General features: G+C 39.0%; 3 protein-coding genes across 12 annotated transcripts in view; all 3 read left to right on the top strand.

Moving 5' to 3' along the window:
• Window positions 1-2240: 2240 nt before the first annotated feature.
• On the top strand, window positions 2241-11891 carry kmt5b (lysine methyltransferase 5B). Of its 9 annotated transcripts, none has more exons than XM_086071987.1 (10): window positions 2241-2349; window positions 4376-4633; window positions 4716-4863; window positions 4965-5130; window positions 5205-5314; window positions 5422-5588; window positions 6822-6841; window positions 6966-7102; window positions 7373-7572; window positions 7763-11891. In XM_086071987.1, exons 2-10 carry the CDS (start codon window positions 4465-4467, stop codon window positions 9223-9225), a joined length of 2580 nt encoding a protein of 859 aa, XP_085928113.1. In that variant the 5' UTR covers window positions 2241-2349; window positions 4376-4464; the 3' UTR covers window positions 9226-11891. The 9 variants fall into 9 exon arrangements, with proteins under 9 accessions (XP_085928113.1, XP_085928110.1, XP_085928111.1 ...); XM_086071984.1 differs by having other exon boundaries at window positions 2247-2394; XM_086071985.1 differs by lacking the exon at window positions 2241-2349 and adding an exon at window positions 2394-2483.
• A 1337-nt stretch (window positions 11892-13228) lies between these two features.
• ccnb2 (cyclin B2) lies at window positions 13229-19240 on the top strand. Of its 2 annotated transcripts, XM_086071123.1 has the most exons (9): window positions 13229-13383; window positions 13471-13584; window positions 17540-17803; window positions 17882-18040; window positions 18112-18201; window positions 18295-18348; window positions 18461-18601; window positions 18717-18827; window positions 18894-19240. In XM_086071123.1, the coding sequence occupies exons 1-9, from the start codon at window positions 13357-13359 to the stop codon at window positions 18999-19001; spliced, it is 1068 nt and encodes a 355-aa protein (XP_085927249.1). In that variant the 5' UTR covers window positions 13229-13356; the 3' UTR covers window positions 19002-19240. The 2 variants fall into 2 exon arrangements, with proteins under 2 accessions (XP_085927249.1, XP_085927248.1); XM_086071122.1 differs by having other exon boundaries at window positions 18112-18348.
• Window positions 19241-22272: 3032 nt separating this feature from the next.
• Window positions 22273-27372, top strand: part of LOC147178062 (CD82 antigen-like) — a 28039-nt gene continuing 22939 nt past the window's right edge. Inside the window, exon 1 of the mRNA XM_086072197.1 lies at window positions 22273-22490. The gene's annotated coding sequence lies outside the window, so the exon portion shown is untranslated. The remainder of the gene's footprint in view (window positions 22491-27372) is intronic.

Here is a 27372-nt window from a genome sequence, read left to right on the forward strand (position 1 = left end):
CAATTATCATGCTGTCCAATCAGCATCTTCTTATGCCACACCTGTGAGGTGGGATGGATTATCTTGACATAGGAGAAATGCTCACAAATGCAGATTTGTGACCAATATTTGAAGGAAACTGCCTTTTGTGTATTTAGAAAAAGTTTTAGATATTTGAGTCAAACTCATGAAAACTGTGAGCAAAAACAAAAGTGTTGCATTTATATTCATTTTATATTGTTGAGTTCAGTGAGCCAAATCCCAAAAGTAGGTTGACGGACACTGAGTCAAAAATAAATTGCTCATTAAATGCACACCCCATGTATTTCTGATTTCTGCAGCGATATGATTTTATGGCTTTTAAAGGAATACTTGATAGCCATTTTCATCAGTAAGAAGTTTGTCGAGACTGTAATTAATTTGATAACTTCATTATTTCTCATGTATAATTAATGCCTACACAAACTTTGCCACTTGCTGTCGACTGAAGATAACATCACATGTGCTCAGGGCTCAGGTAACGACCAATCTTGGCTCAGTTTGCGAATGTCACATGACCAAACCCAGAAAACAGGTGATTGGTCATTACTTGAGCTCTGAGCACCTGTGATGTCATTTTCAGTCGACAGTAAATGACAAAATGTGTTTTTACTGTATTAATTGTACATGAAAAATAATGAAGCTATCAAATTAACTTGAGACAAAATATTTATGTTTTTTTGCTGAAAATGGCTAAATGACTAAAGTTTCCTTTATTTATTTATTTTTCTATACATATTCAGCACGGCGCCCTATTGGTTAGCATGTCTGTCTAACAGTTCTGGGTTCGAATGACATAGTGTAAGGATTTGGACAATCAACTCAAACTCTGGCACAGTTTGGCTTTAGCCCCTGATGCTAGCTAGCTACTTAGTAGGTAAACAAGTACCATGGGAGCTAGACAGGGTCAAATAAAGTTCACCTTTAGGGTTATATATAATACATCTTAGATTAATCTGGAACATTTCACCCCAAACTTTGATATCCCTAACTTTTTGTGAGTAGTGAATAGACAGCAGAATGCGAAATTAATTTCCCTTTGAAATTGTAATCTATATACATTTGAATGAATTAATAGTTTATTTCATCTCCAGATATAACAGAAAAGAAAACACAAACATCCTTTCAAACAAATCAATGAATCAAAAAAGGAATAGGCTGAAGCACCTGGCTTATTATTGCCTATCCTATTCAGTTTGCTTCCACTACACAGTCCCATGAATCACATAGAATTACAACAAAACAAAAACAAATTCTACGTTCACATTTTAATTCCTAAATGTTTTACATTTTATCAATGGCAGTATTATTGAAGACAATATTTTACATTTTAACTATTTGTTAAATCCGAACAGAAAAGTTTCAACGCACCATAAGTCCATTCAAATTTACACCCGAAACTGAAACATATCTGTATTTTATGTTCGTTCTCACTTTACATGTTTCAAACACAAATAAACCCCTTAGATTATAGCTTCCCTCTCTTTATATAAATACATTTTGAATAGAAACAGGCCAGGTAGGTTATTTTTCACTGCACATTAAAAAAAACATTTACAGTGTTTTCAAATACACCATACATTTTAAAATACCAGACAGATCCTATAAATAATTGATTAGTTGATTCTCTGTCGCCAACTTTATTCATTATTCTAATCATTTTTTTCCCCTGTAATTTAATAATTGGGCTATATTTGTTTTATATACATTTCCCCAAACGTCAGCACAATATGGGATGTGAAGTAACACAAGAGAAGAGTACAATATCTTTCTTATTTAGGAAATCCTTTACTTTATAAAGAACAACCACTGATTTGGCAAATCGTACTATTAGCTAATTTATGTTTAGTGTATTCTATCTGTGGCTTCCAACACAGTTTATGATCAATAATCACTCCCAAAAACTTTGTTTCAGTAACTTGTTCAATTTCAATACAATTAAATTTTTGTATCACAGTTGAGCTGCATGGCATTAATTAAGTTTTTTTTTTTTAAATTTAATGATAACTTATTACAATCAAATATTTTTTTTTTTAATACGATAAACTCCCTTTCTACAGTTTGTATTAGTTGTTTTCAATAGTGTTGTATTAGTTCTTAATTTGTTTAATCGAATAATAACTTATTACAATAAAACCTTTTCTTTTTTTTAACACGATCAATAAACATAGGCCTAGCCTATACACAGTTTAGGTACACATCGTCATTAACAAACAGACTATAGTGAAGGTAGGACGATGTAAAGAGTAGTGAAGAGAAGACTGTGAAGTAGACAGCTACAGATTGGCAAGTTTGTCCGTAGTGGTTCTGTTCTGTATGCTCCAAAATCAGGTAGAACAGAACCCGCTGCCGTGTGACTTTGGAACGCGTAAATAGGTTTGTTTATGCTGCAACACTTGTGTGTACATCCGATCATCGTGGCCTCAAAGACAAGATAAATATGGTCGTTCTCATGTGACATGGATGTAAGAAATGCCGATCGTAATCTCTAATTCGATAGTGCTATGCAGTCAGTGTTTGCCCTGCTAATCGTTTGGGTCCCGGACGGATGAGGACTGAGTATACATTGGAACTACTTTGTGTCGGTTAGCCGTGCTGCGCCTTTCTCTCCCACTCGCCCGTGCTAGTCCGCCATCTTGAATTTTAATGTTAATTTCATCTTTTTTTAAATGTGTTTCCTGTAATATTTGCGGTGGTGTTTTAGATGTTGATGAATTTTGAGCAGGGTTGTTTTATTGCACGGTTAGTTGACGAGGCCACCCGGTGAGTAAAGCGCAATTTATTCTGTTTCCGATTTCTTCACTCGGGGTATTTAACGATACTATCGTGTGAATTGTTTTATACTTAGAATAATATGAACTGAGTGCGAACATTATAAATAACTAACGATTGACGATTTACGTAGCGACCATAGATTATATGTGGCATGATTTAGACCCGAAACTAGGCGATTGTTTGCTTCCAAATCAAACAAGCAAAGCTAGTAGTGTATTAGCGACTGCTCACTGCTGCTGTTTAGTCTCTTGTAGGTGGGCATTTTTCTCGTTTTATATCATGTGTGTCGCTAACTAACGTCGCTTTCCCTCGCGCGGTAAATTAATTTACATGGCTGAACTGTGATAATGCTAGGGAGTGTGCATTACCGACCGATTGCTATTGACAGTGTTAGCTTAGCAAGCTAAATGAGCACCCCGATGAACTTTAATGCTAGTCGTCTCAAGTGTTCGCTAACAAATAGCTCGCTAGAAACGCTAGTAATCTGTTCGTTGAGTCTCCAAAGGACCCTGTGGTCTGAAGTGTACTTGTCATTCCGTGTGTTGACTGATTTTCATGCAAATGTGGATTCATTTTTTCGCTTTGGGTGTACTCTGTATTAATGTGGGTTAAATCACCAAAATGTAATCCTAATCAAGCATCGCAAAGTCAGTTTTTTTTGCATTTTGATGTCCGCGTTTCCTGCCATCGTCAAGTGATTATGAGGCGTCAAGTAAGCTTTGTGTAATTCTTTCATTTTGTCATGACATTTTGCCGGCGTCTGCTCTAGCTGCAAACCTAAGCACCGCGGCGGAGCCTATCAGGCGTCGTCCTGGTGGCTAGCTCCATGCTAACCTAGGCAATGTGTGGAGCGGCACCTGTTAGCAAACAATGCAAGCTAATAGCCGAGACACAATTGATAGCCTCCAAACGTCGTGATGGCCTTCCGGGTTTCCACCTCAGTCAACAATATGCTTGCGTGCGAGCGCGTGACTTATGTCTTGTAATGTAATGGACGGTTTTTTGTGTGTGTTGCTAATGAGTAGCGCACGTATTGTGTTTTGGTACAAGATCAACGGTCAGTTTAGATGCATGAATGTCTAATGTAAAAACCGCTTCTCATGCCACCGATGATATAAGTTCTACTATGCGGTCATTGTATAGTCCATGCATTGCAGTTTAACATTCAGCATCGATATAATCAAGTACGTTACTGTTGCACTGACAGCAAAGCCGTGCATTATTTTAGGTTACCACTGAATAGCGCTACAGTGCCGTTTTTGAAAGCTTTTCCGTCGGTCTTTTCAGCCTATACCCTGGCTCACTGCGGAAATTGGCACAAGCTTATTTTAGTTAAGCACTCCATCCCTGTAGCAATCGCCCGTTGAAGTTCAGAAGTTGTTTGACTTAGTTGTCATTATAAACATATTTTATTTGCTGCTTGATTGAGTGGCTCTCAGAATTAAACAAATTCTAAATGTCTGCATATGTGTGTTTAGTGACCAGTCTGTTATTTTCATTCATATTTTATTAATTGGTACAGAACAAAAGTTAATTTTTTCCTTTTTTTTCTTTTTTAAAGTTTTTTGCTCTGTGTCTGCAGAATTAATATTCAAGTCCCCAGTCTTCCCCACTCAAGAGTGTTACTTCATCTCAGAGACTAAATGCAACTGGACCAGGGGGCTTGTGGGCATGAAGTGGCTGGGCGAATCCAAGAACATGGTATTAAATGGCAGACGACATGGAAACAAGTTGACCAGCGAGCAGCCTGTGAGCCAGAGCCAGTGTCAGTCTCAGCATTCACAGCGGGTCTCCCTGCGCCACAGCAAAACCCACCCCAGAAACCGAAGATGTAGCCGTAGTGAGTTGAATAAATTTTTAGTTCTAAGAGTGTATGTAGTTTAGTTAAGGTTCCACATTCCGAATCTTGTTTGTTTTTGCAGGGTTTCACGCAACCAGCCTGGAGGCCGAGAGGCGATATGTGCCCTCCTCAGGAATGACTGCTAAGGAACTCTGTGAGAATGATGACCTGACCACAAGTCTCATATTAGATCCTTACCTGGGCTTTCAGACGCACAAAATGAACACCAGGTCAGCTATTGAAAATAAAAATTTTGACCTCCCCCACAAAAAAAGGAATACAGTGTGCATCTCTCTTATTCGTATTTTGTGTTGTTAATGTGGTCTTTTAGATTTCGGCCAGTCAAGGGAAGGCAGGAGGAGCTGAAGGAAATCATTGAACGCTTCAAAAAACACGATAACTTGGAGAAAGCATTCAGAGCATTGATATCAGGAGATTGGTCTCGAAATCTTTTTCTTCATAAGACAAAATCTCAAGAAAAGCTATTTAAGCAACATGTAAGATATTTTTCTTGTGATCCACAATCTACATTTAGTATCACATAGATGCTTAACTACAAGGCCTTCCACAGGTTTTTGTGTATTTGCGGGTGTTTGCCACTGACAGCGGCTTTGAGATTCTTCCATGTAATCGCTATTCTTCAGAGCAAAATGGAGCTAAAATTGTGGCAACTAAAGAATGGTGAGTTAATGCCACTTAAGTAATAAATTCACTCAATGCACATTTAATAACCTCCTAACCTTGGAGTGTGATTCTATTAATACATTTTTGTACCTGATGTTTTGCAGGAAAAGGAACGATAAGATCGAGTACTTGGTGGGATGTATTGCCGAGCTGTCGGAGAGCGAAGAAAACATGTTACTGCGGCATGGAGAGAATGACTTCAGTGTCATGTATTCAACGCGGAAGAACTGTGCACAGCTCTGGCTGGGGCCCGCCGCTTTTATTAATCATGGTATTTGTCCTTGATCACTACCTATTACGTTTGATGATTAGTGTAAAGACATGCCCACATTTATTCAAATAACAGTCTTTTCATTTTAACATTAATCTACGTCCAAATAAGGGGCTCCTTTTCTCCCCTTTTGGAAAATAACATTGTATTGCCTTTGTTGATAGACGAGATTGTTCACAAATGGATATTTAATAATAATAATAAAAAAATAAAAAAAAGGTATAAAGGGGAAGTCAACCCAATTATTTTCTTGACAATAATATTTTCTATGCATCCCCACTACTCTAAACATGGCATTCTGATTAATATTGCGTTTGTGGAACCCATTTTTATCCATCTCGGGGTGGCTATTTTGCCACTTGCTGTCAACTTAAAATGACATCACAGTTACGCAGGGGTCAGGTAACGACCAATCACGGCTAACCTGTTTTCTGAATTTGGTCATGTGATGTTAGCAAGCTGAGTGGTGATTGGTCGTTACATGAGCCCTGAACAACTGTGATATCATTTTCAGTTGACAGAAAGTGGCAACATGGTCGCCCCCTTAGATAGGTAAAACCTGTATTTTGCTGATTAATTCATATTCCACAAATGCAATTTCAATCAGAATACTGGTGGGGCTGCCGCTGCATAGAACATAATGTAAAGCCAATTTGGATGTACATTCTAACAAAAACATAACATACCGTGCTTGTAAACAGTCTTCCAAGTGTCAAGAGTCTTACTGATTGCCACTCGGGTGTTCTTAACAAGTTCTTTGCACAAAACTAAAAGTCGTGTTACGTTCAGTGGAAGTTTTGACAGTCAGCATTCCAGTCCCCTGTCCTAATTTTTGTCCATTCCATTTATATGTTGCTGGGAGCTATGCACATTCATTTATTTTTCTTTAAAGTCTGATTTCACTGAAAAACATAATTTAGGTATACAGTACTAATCAAAAGTTTGGCCTCACTTTGTCATTATAAAGTATGAGGACTGTCAAGATATTCGTACGTTACATTTGTATGTCATCAATAAAATATTGTAATATTGTAAAATATTGATATATATGCTTGGTTCCGTCTGCCGCTAGTAAAGTAAATAGGTGTAAAGATGCACTTTCCGTGCTATATGAGGAAATGTGGTTGATTATAAAGCTATTTGGTAAATGTTTTTCCCATTTTTTTTTTCATGTCTACTTGCCAATAATATTCAGATGATTAATTTGTGGGGGGTTTTCTTCTGCTCTTTCAGATTGTCGTCCAAACTGCAAGGTGACTAACTCTTCAATAGTTACGCATACTGTTTTAATAAAACTTTTTGAATTTGTAATCATTTAAAAATTAGGTTATAAACAACACTAATCTTTACATTAATAACTTTTGTTGTTGTTGTTAGTTTGTGTCGACAGGGCGGGACACTGCCTGTGTGAAGGTGCTGAGGGATATTGAACCAGGCGAGGAAATCTCCTGTTACTATGGAGATGGATTTTTTGGGGAAAACAATGAATTTTGTGAATGCTACACTTGTGAACGGTAAATTAAAAAAAATGGTTGTTTACTAACAATGTCACATTTGATGTCTGAACTTGGTTTATCTGTTCTTGGTGTCAATAATTTGTCAGTGTCATGTAATAGTTTAAACATCACACTTTTCTGAATGATGCAACCAACATAGCATTTAGACATAATTCCATTTACATTATAAAAATATAATTAATACAGAGTGTAGACTCTTGATGAACTTTTCAATTGTTACCTAGCGTTGCTTTGAATTTACATTATTGCCTTTTTGTTCTCGTGCAGACGTGGCACTGGTGCTTTCAAATCCAAAGCTGGACTGCCCGTCGAAGTTCCTGTGATCAACAGCAAATATGGGTTGCGGGAGACGGACAAACGTTTGAACCGTCTGAAGAAGTTAGGAGAAGGAAACCGGAGTTTGGACTCTCACTCTGTAGGCTCCCACACCGACGTAGACTCTCAGGAATCACCAAAAACACATCAATGTAAGGGTTCATGCAGTTTCTATGTCCCACTGAGACTGCAAAGCAATTTTCACTTCACAGTACAATTTGATGAAATATATTCATAATACGTATTCCAATTGGAAAGGCATAAATCTATATGTAGAAGGTGGAGAATAATCTTACATTTTTGGGGCAGTCTGCTGATATGTGTCATTTTGTCTTTGCATAGCTGCCAGAAAAAGATCATCTGGTCTCAAGTATAAAAACAGGACTCAAACAAGACAGACTTTGTCAAGAGCCCTCACTACCTCATGTTCAAAACAAGGACGTGTAAACAATAATAGGGTACCAAAGAGACTAAAATCCCAGTCAAAGCCTTCACTAAGTAAAGTCCAGTTGCGGAGTCGCAGAAGGGGTGCAGAGCCCAAGGCGTTGGCCAAAGGTGAGACTTGCCAGCTGGGTCTCAGGGACTCCAAGGCGTCGCTGTGTAAAGGCGTTTCCGTAAAGAAGAAGGATGGACAGGAGCTGATCCAGCAGACGCTTGGCCAGCGGGGATGCTTAACACGCCACGCTGCAAAGGAAAATGTTAATCTAACGGGCTGCTTGTCTTCGACATACAGAACTCGCAGGTCCACCAGGACACTCGTCAAAGCCCAAGAAACAACAGGTGGTGTCAAGCTGGATCCCAGTGCTATGCACAACTTGAGCACAGTCTCTGGTGCAGTGGTCATCAAATCAGAGCCAACGGACATGGAGGAGTATCTCCACCATGGGATGGGTCTGGAGCAACCACAATTAGATTCCCAAAGGGGCTCATGCGCAAGACTGAAACGGCCAACGCGGCTCGGGGCGGAGCGAACGATTAAATGCGAGGACTCGTACGGTGAGACGTTTGTGCCAATGGCATCCGGTCATCCCACCAACTACTCAGACTGCGGGAAAGTTCTGTTGAGCTTCTCTGACCGGCACAGGGACTACAACGGGGTTGCCAATGGCAGAAAATCACTTCGCAGGGACAAGGGTAAGAGTAGCTGTCGCTCACAGGACAAGGGCAAGAAGAAGCGCCGGATCACTCGTTATGATGCACAGTTGATCCTGGAGAACACGACAGGTCTCCCCAAACTGACGCTTCGCAGACGCAGAGACAGCAGTAGTAGCAAGACCAATGATCCCAACGATGTCATTGGTTCTTCCAGTCTTTCTGCCTCATCAGTGAGCTCTGCCTCTTCCAGCAAGATTAGCATCAAGTTCAGCAAGGACCACGACAAGGACAAAGGCAGCTCGTACATAGCCAAACTTAATAACGGTTTTGCTCCCGTGGTCCACAGTAACTCGACAAAACTAAAGATACAGCTGAAGAGAGAGGACGACGCACGGACAATATCCCAGAAGAAGGCGGACCAGGTGTCCTTTAATGGTGACATGGCTCAGAGTTTTGAGGCTAGAAGTGGTGGACATCGGACCCAAAAGATGATGGCAGATCCGTCGTCTGAAGACGAAAATGATGCGGATGCTGACGACGATGATGATGACGACGACGATGATGACGATTACTTTGACAATGAGTTTGAAGACGATTTCATTCCACTTCCTCCGGCAAAACGTCTGCGACTCATTGTGGGTAAAGACTCCATCGACATTGATATCTCCTCCAGGAGGAGAGAGGATCAGTCTTTGAGACTCAATGCATAGCTTGTGGAGCTCATCACTCCTGTCTTGTAAATACAGAAAACAAGCTAATCAACTGTTGTGTTGATGTAAAATAAGTACAGTAATTTAAAAATAAAAAAATAAAAAAAACTTGCATCTGGGCCAGTATTCATAAAGATTCAGACGTGTGTTCTCAGAGAGCTCCTAGCTTTCCATAAAAACTTCAAACTTGGAGTCAAGTGATGAAAACTGATCTTGGTTTGAATGTTAATTGGGTGTGCCCCCCAAATAACCGCCCACAAAGCAATCAGAAATACTTGAGATAAAATGCTTAGAGTGCTTAGCAAAGTCTTTAGGCCACCTATTACAATAGAAGAGACCACCACCTGGCATTATGGCGTGCTTTAAATGCAGACTCTTTCAATACCAGTCAGCTCTTCAACTTGTGAAGATGCACTAATTTGGACTCTGAGCCCATTTTACAGACTCAGAGGACAAGATTCATTATGAATACGGGCTCAGAACATCACTAGGAGGGGCTGGTAACTTAAAACAAATCTCTGCTCAATTTCAATTGCTTTCATCAATAAGTACCTGATATGATTTATTTTTTTTAATGTTTTTTCTGTATGTACTTTTTATCCACCACTGGTCCATGCCAACATTGTGTAACTATCTTACCATATGCAGCCAATTTTAGAATCAATTGCCATAGTTCCCGTTTGGAATCTTGAGTACAATGGCGAACACAACATGCTTTATGTTTGTTGCATTATTTTTGATCACCTGTTGCAAAGAAGTGGCCTAGTTGGTTGAGCCTTCCAAACTATGTTTACTATTAACTGAACAATTAAAACAGCATAAAGGTCAGATCAAGCACAATTCTAAACTATAAAATGTTTCAAACAAATGCATGGTTGGGTATTCATTTTTTTTTTACAATTACAAATTAGTATGAGTTAGCAATGTAGGAAACCATATGAAACACTTTATTTCTATACATGTCTGAAAGCATTTACTTTTTCAAATAACTTCTACAACATTCCAAAGAAATCACAATACCCTATCACGGGTTAGCTTTTCAGCCCAATTGCTTCTCATGCATCTTGGTGCACATCTGGTTTAGCTCAATAAGTTGTGTGCATATTTGTAAACATCATGTCTACATCTATAGAATTAAGTAATTTACTGCATTTAAGTCAACACGGTGACTTTTTTTTGCACTGGCAAGGCATAAAATGTCTAGTTTGGAAGGCACTCCACATGGCAGGGAAAAGAAAAACCCCTTTTCTCACCCTCAAATTATTTTTGTATTCAGTAGTTGGTTTACTGGCAGCAGATGTTACACTTGGTTGCTTTAAAGACAGAGTTGCAATCGCCCTGTCCAATTTAGGATGCGGGACGATCATCATGTTCTAGAAATTTGTAGTTTTTGGTGCAGAACGTAATTGAAAATTGAGAGAATTGTTTTATGTTCAACTATTCCTTTCAGTGAGTGAACTTGTTATATTCATAATGGACATTGATATTGTAGAAAGTGTACAGTACAGTGACTATCCACTCTGTCTTATAGGCAGGTTTTTATTGAGCTTTGTTTTTTCCTCATTGTATTTTTGTTGTTGTATGTGAGAAGCCATGCTGAATGTTCAGTGTGGTGCAGTTGGTCCAGAAGCATTATAATATTGGTTAAGTCACTTCGTTTGGATTAATGTGCCATGTTTTAATTACTGTAGTTTCTCAGCCCAGGATTTCTTTCATTTCTGATCAGCATTTTTTTTATGTAAACACTTCAAATAAATTAATAAAAGCACATGGTTTTGTTTTACATGACTGTATTCAAATGGACCGATGTTTCTTTAATTTTGGAGCCACTCTGTAATAAAAACATGGCATATCCAATGAAGTCATTTTGTGCATAAAAGCTACCTTTACTTTAAAACCTCAAATTCAAAAAGTAATGTACAGAAAGACTGTCTTATGTTGCATAATTGTAGTTAATATTTTAAGAGCAGATGCTCAATTTTATTTTTCTTTAAGTAATTTTGCAAGCATGATGTGATGTTCATCAATGCAGTTTGAGAATGCATACGATCGGAATCATTCATTTTCCTTACAGTGCTACACATGTGTTGTTTGTGGCAGCATAACATCAAATGAATTCAGTCCAAATGCTTATTCTTCCTTTTTACATGTTGTTATTCACACATTTTTAAATGTATATTTAGTCCAATATCAGCAGGTGCCTTAAGAGATTTGACCAAATTGATAGAAGATATCATTGAAAATGCCCAGTTCCCACCTTCAATTAGTTGCATTTACCATTGTCAGTCTTTCTGTCTATTATTTTTCTCTTGTCAGAAAGTTAAAACAACCCAGTAGATTGAGGGATCAACTCTAAAAGATGTTTGCGTACTTTTCATGTGTTGTTATGTACTGTTCATATCACCAGCAGCTAATCATCGTTCTAAAATGGGCTTTGTCCTTCCTCTGTCAGATTGTCTGCATCCTACTACACTCAAAACTGTTCCAGGTGTACTGTTAGTGTGCTATTTGTCCTATTAGACAGCTGTCAACTTTTCCTATTGATTTAAAAAGGAAAAAGAAATGTAAATAGTTTGCGGACATTTAGCGTGTTGCGTGGTTACTATGGGAAACCTGTAAAAAGAATTAAAAATGGGCAGTGCATATATTGTCCAATATGTAAATCACATGCACACGCCTTGAGTTTTAATACTTGAAAACTATATGAAGTTGCTATGTGACGTATTTCCTGAGCATCTTTTGAGCAGAAGTGCTGCATAGCAGGAGTCACTGTTTGTGTAAATCAAAAGCATTTTAGAATAAATACAAAAGGCATAATTTTGCATTCACTTGACCTCCATTGTCACACATTTACTGTACCTTTGCCCCAAAAGACTCACTTTATTTGTTGAACACACTACAAAGTCGAGAGCTTGTTATCCCTCACCATCTATGTTTATAGTTAAGCCTAAAAGTATTACTTGGCCTTCAGATCAATGTTTTGTTCTACAACGAACTCTACAGAGTATATTTTCTGGACCTTGTATTTTTTAATGGGACACAAGAGCCTTCCACAAACAGTTCCCTCGAAATATGAAATATAATTGAGTTTTTTGTTGTTGTTGTTTTTTTTTTAAAAGGTCTTTGTTAAAGATTTTTTTTATTTTTTTTAAAGATTCAGCTCAAGCCACTGATCTGTATACATTACTGGATAGCCGATTGCCCATAAACGACCGTGGAAGCCGTTGAAGCCACAGGCCGGCCATCTTAACCCTCCCATCTCGCGAGCAGACTACTACACCTCGTGGGCTCTTAGGTCACTATTTTTTTAAACAAGTGCATGGTATGTGCTGCTTTGAACACCCTCTTTTATCGGTCAGTTCTTTAGACCCTAATATTAAGATTTGGCAGAGGCATCTTTTGCTGAATTATAGGTATAATTATTTAATTTAAAAAATATATGTACAAGCTTCCTCTTGTAAACATCATTAAGCATATAATTTATACATGTATTTTAAAAACATCATAAATAATGCTGTTTCTACTAAGTACTGTCTAAAATGTTCGCCAATTTCAACACTAAATGCTGAGAAACGTTTCTTGGGAGTGGTAATATGGCGGCCTCGCGGCTTCAAAAGTCTTGGCCTATAGGCTATCCAGTAATATATAAAGATCAGTGGCTCAAGCGTACATGCTATAGCTTTGTTGGGTGCTATGCTAACTGGTCAAGACAAAACTTGGCAACATAAAAATAAAACATTTCGATAATGTCTTTTTCTGATAATATGAGTGTTACTTTGAGCTGTGTGACGCTCATACAACTATAGCAGAAAACAGGGCCAGGGGGTCTGAAAAGATATAATGAGTTAATCTGATTTCCCACTTTCCTCGAATGCAGCATTATCGCGTTTTTGTTTGCGTATCAAGTAACCTTTAACCCTATATTTTCAACCAATCAGGAGCTTCGCATTAATTTCATCTATCCAATCAAATGTGACGGAGCTACATTTAAAACCTGCTCTGAATTCCGGTGACAAGCGTTTTTTAACGAGCATCGCCAGTTGTGTATTAAAAGTCACGTTTAGGTTGTTATTTATATTTTTTAATTGCCGTATTACGTTTAGGGTTTGTGTTCCGCAGTTTGCAGCCACCATGTCGTCCATGGAAATCCGACGTGTGGTAAGAAATACAAAGCGTTTAAAACTAAGGGGATGAATGGTACTTGTAGTTCAAATGGAACTGTTTTTTTTTAAAAACCTATTTTAGCAGCATCCAGTGACTGATAACCCCCCAAAGATGAGTAAACCCATGGGAGTTGTAAAGCCGCGAGATGCTCTTTGCGAGCTAACCAACGTGCCTGCGTCAGGAGTCACCATAAAGGTAAGTTCTTACGGCAAAATTCAATGTTTGCGGCAGCTTTTGGCCTACTCCAGCGCTTCTGTGTTAAGAACCTGACTGGCGTATTACAATATGGCTGCTTTAATGATGCAATTGCAATATAAAAAAAAAATCTAAGATATGATAGCATAATGCGGTAAACACTAACAATAATAAACTATTCGAAGTAGGTATTTTAACGTGAACGGCAACGCTCCACCTATTTTGCTGTGAGTCTGCCAGTGAACGTGTACTACTAACTCGTGGGATACAAAGCCGAGAGGCAATTTGTGAAAATTTAAGCTGTGTACTTTGTGACACGTTTTTTAAATGTTGTATGGGGATAGGCATGGGTATCAAGTTTTCAAAAACCAATGCCAACAAGTGGGGGTCACTACCTGGTGGCCCATATGCGCAAAAATCAAATATGGCTGCCACAGAAGACTGGCATGGCACATCTAAGCCTCTGACAACACCTACATTTTTTTCCTGTTTGTTGTTGTTGTTAGAGATCCATTTCTGAAGTCAAATCGAAACCAATAATTATTCTTAAGTCAAATTTATGTTCCCAGGTCTTTAAGGTCCAAGACTATTTGAAAGGTTATTCAGCCAAGAACTAATGTAGAACTATCGACAACAAATGTTTGGCTCTATCCCATCTGTAATCACCAATCAAAACATTCTTAATCAATGCATAATGAAAACAATCATTTAACAGCAAACCAATTACTTTGTTTCCTAAATTTTTATTGTACTCTGGTGCATTAGTGCAGGCCCCTTCGCATTTGCACAATATGCTACAGCGGAATCTGCTCTCCATTCAGTGTGAATGGGCGCTGGTGGTGAGCTTTGCATGCTGCTTGTGAAATCACCATTGCATGATTTCATCCATGGTACATGTTAGGGGTGTGAATTGCCTAATACCTGGCGATTCAATTCGTATCACGATTCGATACAGATTAATCCTGATACATTTGGGATGAATTGATTATTGCAAATGTTTTAAAACTCAAAATAAAAAAAATACTAATCAGTAAACTTGTACATGTACACTAAGATTTGTATGAAAATGTATTTATCTGAAAATTCAGACTTGTAACTGAGCCACTGCATTTAACAAACAGGTTGCAGTCTGTTTCATGTTTGAACAGCACTGGAATAAAATATTATGGCTTAATGTTCTATTAATATAACATTCTTCCATGCTTAATGTTTGAATCCTAACCCCAAGTAAGAGGTTTTGTTGAATATTCCCATAAAAAAATTATGTTTAAAAATCGATTCGGCCGCATATCGATTCGAGAATTGCGCGCTGTAATATCGCGAGATATTGCCGAATCGATTTTTTTCTAACACCCCTAGTACATGTGATATAGTCGCTGTGATTGAGTGTTGTTGTTAAGCTGTATTTTGGCCTTGGTGATCGGCTGTGTCTCCCCAGCTTAAACCCAGAAAAAAATGTTTTGTTTGTTTTTTCTTTGAATTGTGAAACCTGTGCATTTGAGTCCTTGATGCCTTTTTAGTTTACCTCAAGCCAACTAATTCCGGTTGGTTTTGTATTGTAAATCATTTGCACACAAAAAGTATAACAATTTTCTGTTTTAAATATTACTATGATCCCAAAACATATCTATGTTTTATAGTTTTGTTTTTTTATGCTAGATCATACAGAAGGCTTTGATGCAGCCTCTGACCTGAAGAGGTCGCTTAAAGCAATGGTAGTTATTACAAAAACGGCCAGCAGGTGGCAGTGTATAAGAGATCAGCCAGGGCCATGTTGCAACAAGCAGTTTTTGCCAGTTTAAAACAGATTTGTGAATAATGATAAAACTTATCTATGTTCTAATGCCAACTGCTGAGAAACTGATTAAAATACTTACTCCCCCCCTGAAGAAAGAAGAGACTCTAATCTTGCTTTTGGTAAGTTCCATGTTTTTATAGCAACGGAACACAATAGTCTATGGGCCTTGCAAAATCCGATAAAACAGCCGGGAGCGAAGGGGGTTGCTTTAGTGAAAATGGCTGGGAGTGAATGAGTTAATGATGTATTTCCTGGAAAATAAATAAAATGATCTAAATGGTAAAGGAAGACTTTTATAGTGCTTTATCTCTACATACAGCGTCCAAAGCATTTATTTTTTTGTTTGTTGAAAACTTAAGATCAGCTGATGCTTTGCTGTTGATTCTAAGCACAGAACAGTTCTTAATAGGGGTGTTAAAAAAAATCGATTTGGCAATATATCGCGATCTTACAGTGCACAATTCTCGAATCGATTCTATATGCGGCCGAATCGATTTTTAAACGTCAATTTTTGATAAATGTTCAACAAAACGTCTTACATAGGGTTAGGGTTCACACTAGCATGGAAGAATGTTCTATTAATGGAACCTTAAGTCTTAATATTTTATTTCAGGGCTGTTCAAACACCTGTTTGTTAAATACAGTAGATAAGACTTAAGTTTCAGATAAATAAATACATTTTCATACAAATCTTACAGTGTACAAGTTTACTGATTAGTATTTTCTAAATTTGAGTTAAAAAAAAAAAAAGTAAGAATCTGAATAATAAATTTATAGATTTGTATCTGGATTATTCAGCATCGAATCGCCAGGTACTACGCAATTCATACCCCTAGTTCTTAAGTTTCAAATGGCTTACCTAAAGTAGAATCTTGCGTTGCATTGTGGCCAACGGTAGAATCTGGGTTAGTTATTGCACACTTTGGTGTTGTAAGGTTAACCATCCAGTACTCGCGAGGACTATTATCAGTACCACACTGATAATAGTCCTCGCGAGTACTGGATGGTTAACCTGCATGCTACCTGGAGGCTAAAGAGTATTGGACACTGGTTTGTTACAAACATCAGACATGCAGCTATGGTAACAAGCCACTTATGTCATTTTATAATTGGTTTTAATATAAAGAGCACAGCAGGACTCCCTGTTCAACATGACGGCCACTCTGAATGAATGCTGTATCGGCTGTTGGCAGTCGCCTGCCTGAAATGTCTGTTCTGCCTCCTTTTTTTCTAAACAATCGGCAGCCTCCTTTGGCATTTTAATATGTATTGTACAGATTTGCAACTTTGAACTAACGGCCAAAAAAAAAGCCACTGTTTGCTATAAGATTTTCAGGGTGCCATAAAAGGATTCAAAGTATTGCAAAATAACAGAAGATCAGGTATGATTTCATGTGTATTGTGTATGGACTCCAAACACATTCTCTTAATATGCGTTAAGTGGCATTCCCACAGGGTACACTATCTGAACAGTCTACAGATTTTTTTTATTTATTTGGCATACCCACTCAAACGAATGTCCGACTTATCGCCCAGTCGTGCACAGTTCTAATAAATGGTAAAATTCGAAAAATAGCGTTTGTCCTTGAAAATGAAATTGAAAAATGGATTACTCTCACCAAAGGCCATGGAAAGTGATGTTGCACAAGGATCTAGTGCCACTGCCAACATATGATGAGACATGACATTCAGATTTTTATTGGTGGCCTTTTTTAAATTTGTGCATATCGGCCACCAGGGGGCAACCCCAACTTGCATGCGGTGTTTTATTGATGACCCTTTGCCCATACTTGACATGACACCATACCAAGTTGCAAAAACTTGCCACAAAGTGCACATTTTTTATGAAATCACTCTCTTCTTATTAGTGATGGCTCCAATCCCGCTCTCTACATTTTTTTAAACTATAATTTCTTGCAGTTTTGTTTGCCACAAAAATAAACTACAGATTTTAGATTACACAAATGTACATGGCATCATTAAGAAATATAAAGATCAGATGACCTTTCGTTTTACAGGGAAAGTGTCCCACAGTGCAGGAATACTGGTCAATAGTAATTAATGCTGCTACAATGGCAGAAATTAGTGTCCCTATGAAATTGAGTCAACTGTTTGAAGTCTGCCACTTGAATTTCACAACTACTTCACTGCCTCCAGGAAAGGAGAAGAGGCAAAACAGCTGGAACACAGAAAGCTGAAGTAGTGGCTCCGGTTCAGGTTCAAGCGGTAGCAGATCCACTTCCTCTGATTTTGGAGGCATCCGCTGATGTTTCCATGAAGGAGGATGATGAGCTGCAACTGTGCCAGGCTTTCTCCAACACGCTGGTCCCAGTGGATGATGTAGATGAGCAGGATGCCGACATGCCCCATCTGTGCTCTGAATATGTGAAGGACATCTACAAATATCTGCACCACCTTGAAGTAATCCGGACTCACTCAGCCATGTTGAACAATGGACTTTTAAATTAATCTGCTTAGTCTCATTGCTCCTTTCCATAGGTAGAGCAGGCTGTACGTGCCAATTACATGCAGGGTTATGAAATCACTCACCGCATGAGAGCACTTCTCATTGACTGGATGGTCCAGGTTCATTCCAGGTTCCAGCTGCTGCAGGAGACCTTGTATCTCGCTGTTGCAGTCCTTGACCGCTTTCTCCAGGTAAGCGCCGCCTCAGTTTTAGTTTTATGGGCTTTTGTGAAGTAAAAGAAGCCAAACTGGCCGTCCTGCAGATCCATCCAGTTTCTCGGAAAAAGCTGCAACTCGTCGGTGTGACCGCAATGCTGGTTGCCTCAAAGTATGAGGAGATGTATCCCCCGTTGGTGAGGGACTGTGCCTACATCACAGACAAAGCGTTCACCAATGCTCAAATTTTGGAGATGGAGAAGTTGATTCTAAAGAGCCTCAACTTTCAGCTCGGACGTCCTCTTCCGCTACACTTCCTCAGGAGAGCTTCAAAAGTGGCTAGTGTGAGATTTGCTGTGACTGAGTAATTTGTTAGTGTCTTGTTCAAACTGCAGTAGGAACAGCTCTGTCCACATCATCGTAACTGTCTCCTTCGGGCACTTGTTTTCCACCCAGGCTGATGTGGAAAGGCACACGCTGGCCAAGTATCTAATGGAGCTGACCCTCATTGACTACGAAATGGTGCATTATCGCCCATCTGAGATTGCTGCTGCGGCTCTCTGCCTCTCTCAGCTGCTGCTGAATGGCCTGCCCTGGGTGAGTCGCAATATTGTGGCAGTTTTGGTCATGAGTAGAAAACCTGAGTTGCGTACAGGCAGCTTTGATTTGAATGAAATCATTTTTCAAAAATTCTTGTTTGTCTTCCTGTCAGTCAACCACACAGGAACACTACTCGACATACACAGAGGCCCACCTGAAGCCCATCATGCAGCACGTGGCCAAGAATGTTGTGATGGTCAATGGAGGGAAAACCAAATTCCTGGTGAGTGGCTGGTGTGCACAGTGAGGTCAATATGAGAAGCAGTGTGATAAGGGCTTCTCTTTGCAGGCTGTAAGGAACAAGTACTCAAGCAGCAAGTTGCTGAAGATCAGCCTGATTCCACAGCTCAAGTCTGCGCTCATCACAAACATGGCAGCTGCTCTCGATACTGCTTGAACTTTTTAATTTTATTTTTTTACTTCCTGCATGCACTTTATCTTAATTTAATTTTTTTAAAATAATAGTCATTTATTGCAAGTTTCTTAATGAGAATGCATGCTAATGTACAACTGCTCCTAATGACATTAAAGTGACCTGTTGTCTTCGCACAGTTACATGGATTTCAGTTGGTGTTCCACAATTTATCCTTGTGTATACATGTCCCTTCTGGCAATTAAAATGTGTTTTAAATATGGCATGCCCGTTTATTCAAATGTATTATATGTGGGATTCTAATCTGTTCAAATTTACGCAAACCCTTACTTGTAAATAGGACTTTAATTTTTTTAGTTTACAGCTGTTACTGGTGTTTCAAGGGTATGAATGGGCTGCTTTGCACAGCATTGGGATCTGTGGCACAAGAAGGCACTCTCGGTGACTGCTGTATTTACTGTTTTCCATTGTAGTATACAGTAAGTGCTTAACGCTCTAGCCACATAACTATGTAACAAATTGTGAAGCTTATCATCTGATCAGCGATTATGCAACATAAATGGTTGTACATTTTCTAAAAAGGGTTCATTGCCAAGACTTGTGAATTTTATTTGTGATTGTGGTGACAAGGGTCAAAATTGTCATTGAGGCCATGGATGACTAGTCAAGTGAATCCAAAATGTCTCTCTTTGTTTAATTTTATCTCCACCCTTGGCATCAAGGTTAAATGCCCACGATATCCAATAGCCTTTTTGTGAGGGTGAGTACGCTGAAAGCATCCTCAAGGACATCCATACACAACAGTTGTTGTGTTGCAAATATCGAAACTGTTTGACGGTGTGCACCTTATTACACACTTTCTCAAAACTAGAGACATCTTAACCAGCAGGTGCAGAAAGTGAGTTCTCTGCATCAAGGACCCCCTCCTCCTGCACACACCCTCTTCCATCCGCTCTTTTATGATTGTGACATCTCTGCCTGAAATCTATTTTAGCGCACGAGATTTTTATCAGAAATTTCACAAACCTGTATCATTACTCCAGAAGTAGCAACAAGTTTCAAAAAGTTGGTGACCTCTGATTTAAGGTTTAGGACTGACTGCCATGATATGGAATTTCACTAAAAAGTAATTTGACATTCAAAACTGTAGCGTAAGAAATGTAGTTAAACTAATAGCTAATACTCTAGTGCAGTGCTTCTCAGGTATTTTTGCTATGCATTATGAGGAAAATATTACAGCAGAGGAACTATTTGTTGCGTACTCTCATGAGCGCGCCACTGCCACCTACTACGTAATGGATGTGCAATTACACTTTATTCTAGCATCGCAAGCAAAAACATTCCCTGAGGTCACATGCCCCCTGCCCCCTGCCACCCACCCCACGGCAACACACCGCGCCTTCCTATTTGAATAGCATTGCACTTGTGCTCTAAACATCTATCAGTCAGATCACAGTTGCTTTTCTTTTTAAGAATTCTAGCATTCTGAGCTACTTCAATCAATTGTTCATTACTTTTAATTTCATTTTTTATTCATTTATTGGAAACCTTGCCTTCCGAAATTGCCCTACTGAAAGGTCATTCAGTGTCATGTGACTGCTTAACTCATTCTGTGGATATGATGTATGCATTCATGACACCAACCTTGAATGTAGCACAGTGAGTAAAAAGTGAGGTAATTGAGTTCAGCCTTCATCTTAGCAGCTCTATTCATTCAGTCATTATTCCTGAGCATCACTTATCTGTTATAGAACTTGTGTGAAGCTTGGACGACGGCTGAGAAACTGTTATTCACTTTGTTGCCTAACGTGTGCAGTTACAATCTAAACAATGAGGCATTTACTGTAGCCCTGTGATCTCAACTTGGCGACACTGGAAGCCACAGAATCACACCATTTAGAATGCGACTGTGGCTCACGTTCTATCCATCACTGACTGTATGTGGTGTGAGCGGGGTCATTGTTTGTTTCAGACTGACTCTGACCTCACCACTACGACTACCACCATCTGCCACTATGCTGACAGGTCAGTCAATATTGAATGGCGTGTGCTCGTGAAGTAGGAGAGTGATCATGCAACATAATGGGTTTGACAGAAAATTTTATTTTTTTAATAACGGTTATTTTTCATTTGAATTTAATTAAAATTTAACACTTATGTTATTCCCATTTTTTATTATTTCACTTATTTTTCTTTATTTTTCTTCTCCTCACTTTTTGTCCAGTAATACTCCGACATAATGCTTTCCGATTTAAACCGTTCCAAATCAACTTGCTTCAAAAATTCACGCCTCCTTGGGTACGATTTTCTTGTTCCACATACTTACAGTTTTTGCACAATTTAAAGTTTCATATCAAATTTCCCCTATTCATTTTCAATGGGACGGACATTAAACTTTTTCTAAGTTCAACTTTCCACACCCACTCCCTGACAATTTATCATCATTCCTAGGTGTTATATTCTGCTCGGTGGCACAGTTGGTAAAGTTCATTGACCAGTAACCAGGTGGTCATGGGTTTGACTGTACATTGCAAATGTATCCATGGCCTTTCCGTCAAGAGATACAGTATAAATATGATAATAATAAATATGCAGTGTGCCATGACTTTCAACAAGTCAGTTAGCTCAGTGATTAGGAACATGCCTTTCACCTCATAGAATGTGGTTCAAATCCCAGATGGATCACCCCTGACTGCCATGTAACTCTAGTACTAATTTAATTTCATTGACTCGGTTGGCTGGTTATATTGTAAATGGATCAATGGGCCGTTCCCTTTCAATTGTGAGATGGTCTCTTGTGGTAAAATGGAGGAAAATAATAATTAAATAGCACTGTATTGGCCCCAAAAGCCACTGGCCCATCGGGCATCTGCCCTATATACCCGATGGCCACTCCAGCCCTGCACATCAGTGAAATGGAAAAACGTTTTTGAACAGAAAACACTCCACTTTCCAAAATATGGGCTCCAGGTGGCGGAGTGGTACCGTCACTTGCCTACGATACAGGTGGCGTGTGTTCGCTTCCCCGCCATGGCAGACCATGTTTGTATGTATGTGTGCGTGAGTGGCAAAAAAAAAAAAAAAAAATCCGAAAAATATATTGATTTTAAGTTTGATATAATGCCATTTTCACTTTATTGGTAAATAGAAAGAGGGTAAATTTGCATTTTATGTGTAGCATAAAAATGCTCATAAGTGTCGATATTGTGTGCGTTTTTGTGGCAACAGACGTTGCGGGGATTTAGGAGTTAAAAGAGGGGTGTTTGACTTGCTAATTCCCATATCTGCCACGTGGGGGTGGACCGGAGGAGATTCCCCTGCTGTCTACCCATCTTGAGCCTCCCTGGCTAAATTGTTGTCGGCGTCCGTGTGGTGGTGGAGGAGGTCATACAGTCCAGCCAGCAGCCACGCTCAGCGCACAGGAGCCGCACATAACTGAAGCCGCACATAACTGAAGCGCTCCCCCACACATACTCAACTTCTACAACTTTTCTCTGCACTTCTTCCAAATCAGTAAGTAATCAAACCGCTTCTCGGCTTCGTGTCAGTTTTGAACACGGAAACGGTGCGTGTGCTTTAATGCGTGAATACAGTAATTACACGAACTATGGCTACACGGTAATTTCGTACAGGTTGTTCATGTGCTAAGCGGCTGAAACGGAAATTTTCTTTAAATAATTTGTCTCTGTTTCGCTTCATGGCGTCTTCTTTACGGTTGGTGATGTGGCACGTGTAGTAGACTAAATTATTAAGACTCGAGTGGCCTCTAACTGATTCAATGGTCCTCTTTTTGAACATATCCTGCCTCCCTTGAGAACACTTTTTTCTCAATTTTAAACGAATTCGGAAAATTGTATGCAAAAACTTGAGTTATTGGCATAAAGTATGCCAAGAACTCGAGTGTCTTTGATCACTTGTTCACATAATAAATACAAATAGTTAATCTCGTGGTAGCCTAGCTCCATGAACAGACCCTGTACTATTGTTTCAATGCCGAAAAAAAGACACGTTGATGTCCCAAATTTCATTTTCAAGTCAGGCATTTACAAGCAAAGCAAATGTCCAAATTAAGTGAAATATATATATTTATTTTCCTTGACATACCACACTGAAGATGTTGTTGAACTAACACTGTAAAATGGTAACATTTGTCACTCAGTCATTAACTACCCAGGTTAGAAAAATAATGTGGGGTTGACTGAGTGAACACATTTACCAGTCAATATTCTTGTTACACCAGCAATGCTTTTAGTCCTATTGACTGATTTGTGTCCCCTTTAATAGCTGAGTGTTGAGTGGTTATGAGGACCAGCTGGGTACAGATGGAAATGTGGGTCAGCATCAGCAATGATGGCATCACATTCGCCCCCCCCCTACAACCCCTGGGCCTCCCATGGCACCCGCTCCTCCACTGCATCTTTCTCCCCCAACATCTGAGGTTATAAATCAGGGTTTCCTTCCCCCCAATGTGACCTTAATTACCTTTCCATATCCTGCAAACAGAGATGTTGTGTGGATTATGCTTTGCGAGATCTTACAGCTGTTGCTGGTTAAATTTTGGATGCATTCAGGCAGCCTCTGCGCTGAAGAACGATGAGTTTAATCTGAGTCCTTGTTGAAAAAGTTCACCACAGTAGTCTGTCTACAAAGAAGAAAAAGAGCCTTGATTGTGCCATTGCACAAGTACATAACCCGTTTCCCCTGTTTGGTGGAATTGCCTTGAAGCTGTTTGTGGATTTAATAAAGTTCGTGCAACTCTACACAGTTTTGCTAGCCAACACAAAGGACATATGTAAGCAGAGAATTGTTCTACATTGTTGCTGTCGGTTGTCATTTGTTTTAATAGCAAAATAGAGAATTTATGTAGTCAATTATGAACAGCTGCTGTTTTGAATGTCAACAAATCAATTTGAATAATTATTGTTTGAATGCAAGGTAACTCTAGCCACCTCTTTATTTGATTACATTGGACCCTTGCTATTCGTGGGGGATAGGGACCGGGCCTGCCTGTAAATAGTTAAAATCTGTGTGTAATTCACACCCATTTAAATCCATTGTGAGAGGGGGGGGGGGGATAAAAGCCCAATAATAAAAAAAGAAGCTTATAAACATTCAATGTGCGATACACAGGGAAAATGTGGAAGAAGAAAACAACTAAAAGCAAAAATATATAAAACAAAATGTATTAAAAAAAAAAAAATTGTGAATGGAGAGTAGGTAGTGATTTTGTATGAATGTTGTAAAAGTAAATTGTCTGTTTCCTAATTATTGTAGGAAATCAGAAACATGGTCAGTGCCTTGTAATAAATGAATATCATGATTTAAATAAATGTGTTATTTCAGAAGTGTATATCAAACTGGTAGCTCTTCGCATTAATCACTTCCCAATAAATAGCTCTCAGTTTCATTAAGGTTGGTGACTTCTGATCAAGATGGTTGCATCTGATCTGTTGATAATCAAACGCTACTATCAATAATTTACTCATTCAATATAAGCACTTTTTTCCTTTTGCCTGGTTCCATTTCAGATCTTATTCTCACTCTGCGAAATAGTCTTCCTAAGCTGCTTTCCATATGGTGTCACTGAAGTGAGTAGTTGTAGCTCCAGTAGAGTTTACTTGGGGCTTTAAAGGTCAAGTTCACTAAGCGCACACATTCACAATCATCCTGAGCAATTTGCCTGTTGTCAGATTTCAACATCACATTCACATTGCCATCATGGAATTGTGATTTAAAGAAAATATGAAACTACAACTCAAATTAGATATGAAGTAAAGGAAATCAAAAGTTTTTGCTTAAAATAAAACATTAAATACTCCCAATGAGCCCAATAGATGATACATTGTTATGATCATTCTTTAAGTTTCTGTTGCCTTGTTAAGAGAAGACCAGTGTACAATAAAGTATGTATCTTGTAGCCTATGTTTTAAACAAGATAAGGTGAATGTAAGCAAACGCTAGTTGGTGAGTTTGGGGTTGCCATGGCAACTTAATACCAACGATTGCCAAGCTGCTATCTTGCTGTTTCAACACACTGTTGCTTTAAATGGTTGTAAATGCTTGGTTTAAATTTTGAACATATGCAATATGACATGGTTCATTTCCAACAGATAATCGTATGGTGTATGACGTGTCGACTAAATGGAACATCAGGCGATGTTTTTAGGTCTCACAGTGGAAAGTTGCATCTTTCAACCATCTGCTGTTGTTTTCTGGAGAGTAGGAGATGCAAGGCTGAAGCAGCTCTCTGCGTCTCAGATTCTCCCTTTTGTTACTTGAGAGAGAATAGTGCGTGAAAGCTGCCTTTGTTTTGGTCACCAGTCAGGGTGGGAGGGAGACATTGTGCTGTACTATTGACTGTGTGTGTGTAAGTGGGGTTGTCGTCAGGTGGGGAAAATACATGACTGGTTGCTTATTATTGTTCTATTTGAATGCTTGTTCTGAATACATTGTTTACGTCGATCTTGCTATGATGTTTTTGTTCACTTGATTGTTTTGCAAGTACCAATAAGCTTAATGAATCGAAAATCGAAATCAAAATAGCTGTTGGCGGCTGTGATGTCTTGCGATGACCTGAGTTTGTTTCCCTTGAGCTTGTTTTGCTTTCATTTGAAAGACACTCTTCTTGCTGTTGAATTTTCTTCTTTTACGCCACTAAAGCAGCAGCGCCCAAAGAAGAAGAATGTCTTTCGAGTAAAGCTAAAACAAGCTCAAGGGAAACAAACTAAGGTCGCATTTTGTTTCCCTACGTGTGCAAAATAAACACATAATGCCAGGTCAGATAAAGACTCGATTTCTGTTTTTCAATGTCCAATTTTAAACGAGAAACAGAAACGGTTTGTTCCCGTTCAATGGAGACAGTAGCACTGCCTCCCCGTGGACGGCGGAGGAACGGGCCTTATGTGCATTTCTGAGAGCTTGTGTGTGTGTGTGTGTGAATTTCTAGAAAAAGCGTGATGTTTGTCTCAAAAATAAATGTGCGTGCGCAACGATCCACAAATGCACTTTCAACAACTCGCAAGCAAAAGTCATGGAAAATGCACACACAAAATAAAAATAAAAACGTGAAAATCGTGGATATATTTGTGGATCTCAAAAACACATGTGAAAATCACAAATTTATTTGTGTGAATATTTTTGAGACACATCTCTCCCCATAAAAATAAGTCTTCTCCACTCACAAAGCCTCAAAACCTCGCTCTTTGGTTCATTAGCAGACACAGACACCATAGCCTCAGGCTCGACCATCAGTGATAGTGAAGAGCAGGACCCTCATCTGATTGGCTGTGGTCCAGATATTTCTGTTCTGTACTTAAAAAAACAACAACAAAACTTTATTGACCAATGAAAAAATATCCGTGTGTGTTTTGAATTTGAAAGATTTGGGCACAACGCCGATCTCCAATTGCAAGGCATCCCGGACTGCTAGCGAGGCTGTGTGGCGTTGGTACAACAAGCACGTTTGACGAAATTTTGAGCACACAAGAACCGTTTTTGTGAGCCTCGTCCACCGAGTGCTCGCCTGCTGAACCCCCAATTTATACTGTCAGTTTGCTAAATTAGTGTGAAAAGTACTTCCATTTGAGCTAAGGGCTGGCTGCCTCTGTTGACATTTTTCAAAACGCAGCTAAACCATGTTTGTTGAGTTAGGCCATTCCAGTCCGACTGGATAAAAACAAAAAAGTATTTTCCTCTAATATAGTGGATATAAAAAGTCCCTGTTCAAATGATATGTTTTTGTGTTATAAAAAGATCAAACCAACATAAATCATGCCAAAACATGTTTCCATCATTGTGACATATTACCTGTTTAGTCAAAATACAAATAAAAAAGGGCTGGGGGAAGTTAAAAAACAATAACAACTGAGATTATGTCCTTTCACAAGTGTGCACACCCTCTTATAATGTGTGGTGTGTGGCTGTGTTTGGAAATAACCAATCACATCTCAATTAAATTAGAGTAACAAAATTGGCGCCTTTTACAGTGCCTCTAATTAACCTAAAATAAAGTTTAGATGTTCAAGTTGGCTTCTCCTGGTGTTTTTATTGTCACATCTTATAGCACAGGCTAGAGCTGTGTGTTATAGCAATATATGCAGTGTGCATACCGTATATATTTTGATATCAAAACGTCAATTGAATAATGCAAATGCAGCCCTCTATCGTTTATCTCATTGTTTTAGGTTTCTGTCACAGTCGTTGCAGCCAGTCAGCTTGTCACAGCCAGTGTCAGGGCTATAAACTGCAACCAATTTGGCTGCCCACTCCAGACACTTTACTTTTGCAACGGTATGCCTTAAAAAATATAAGAAGTTTCACCAGCACGACCAGCCTTTCGAGGGGAAGTTTCCGTGCTTACGTGCGTGCGCATGCGTACATACATGCGGGCAAGTTT

This window comes from Leptonotus elevatus, chromosome 3, assembly GCF_054856555.1.
Source record: "Leptonotus elevatus isolate MCC_2025b chromosome 3, RoL_Lele_1.0, whole genome shotgun sequence".
Lineage (NCBI taxonomy): Eukaryota > Metazoa > Chordata > Actinopteri > Syngnathiformes > Syngnathidae > Leptonotus > Leptonotus elevatus.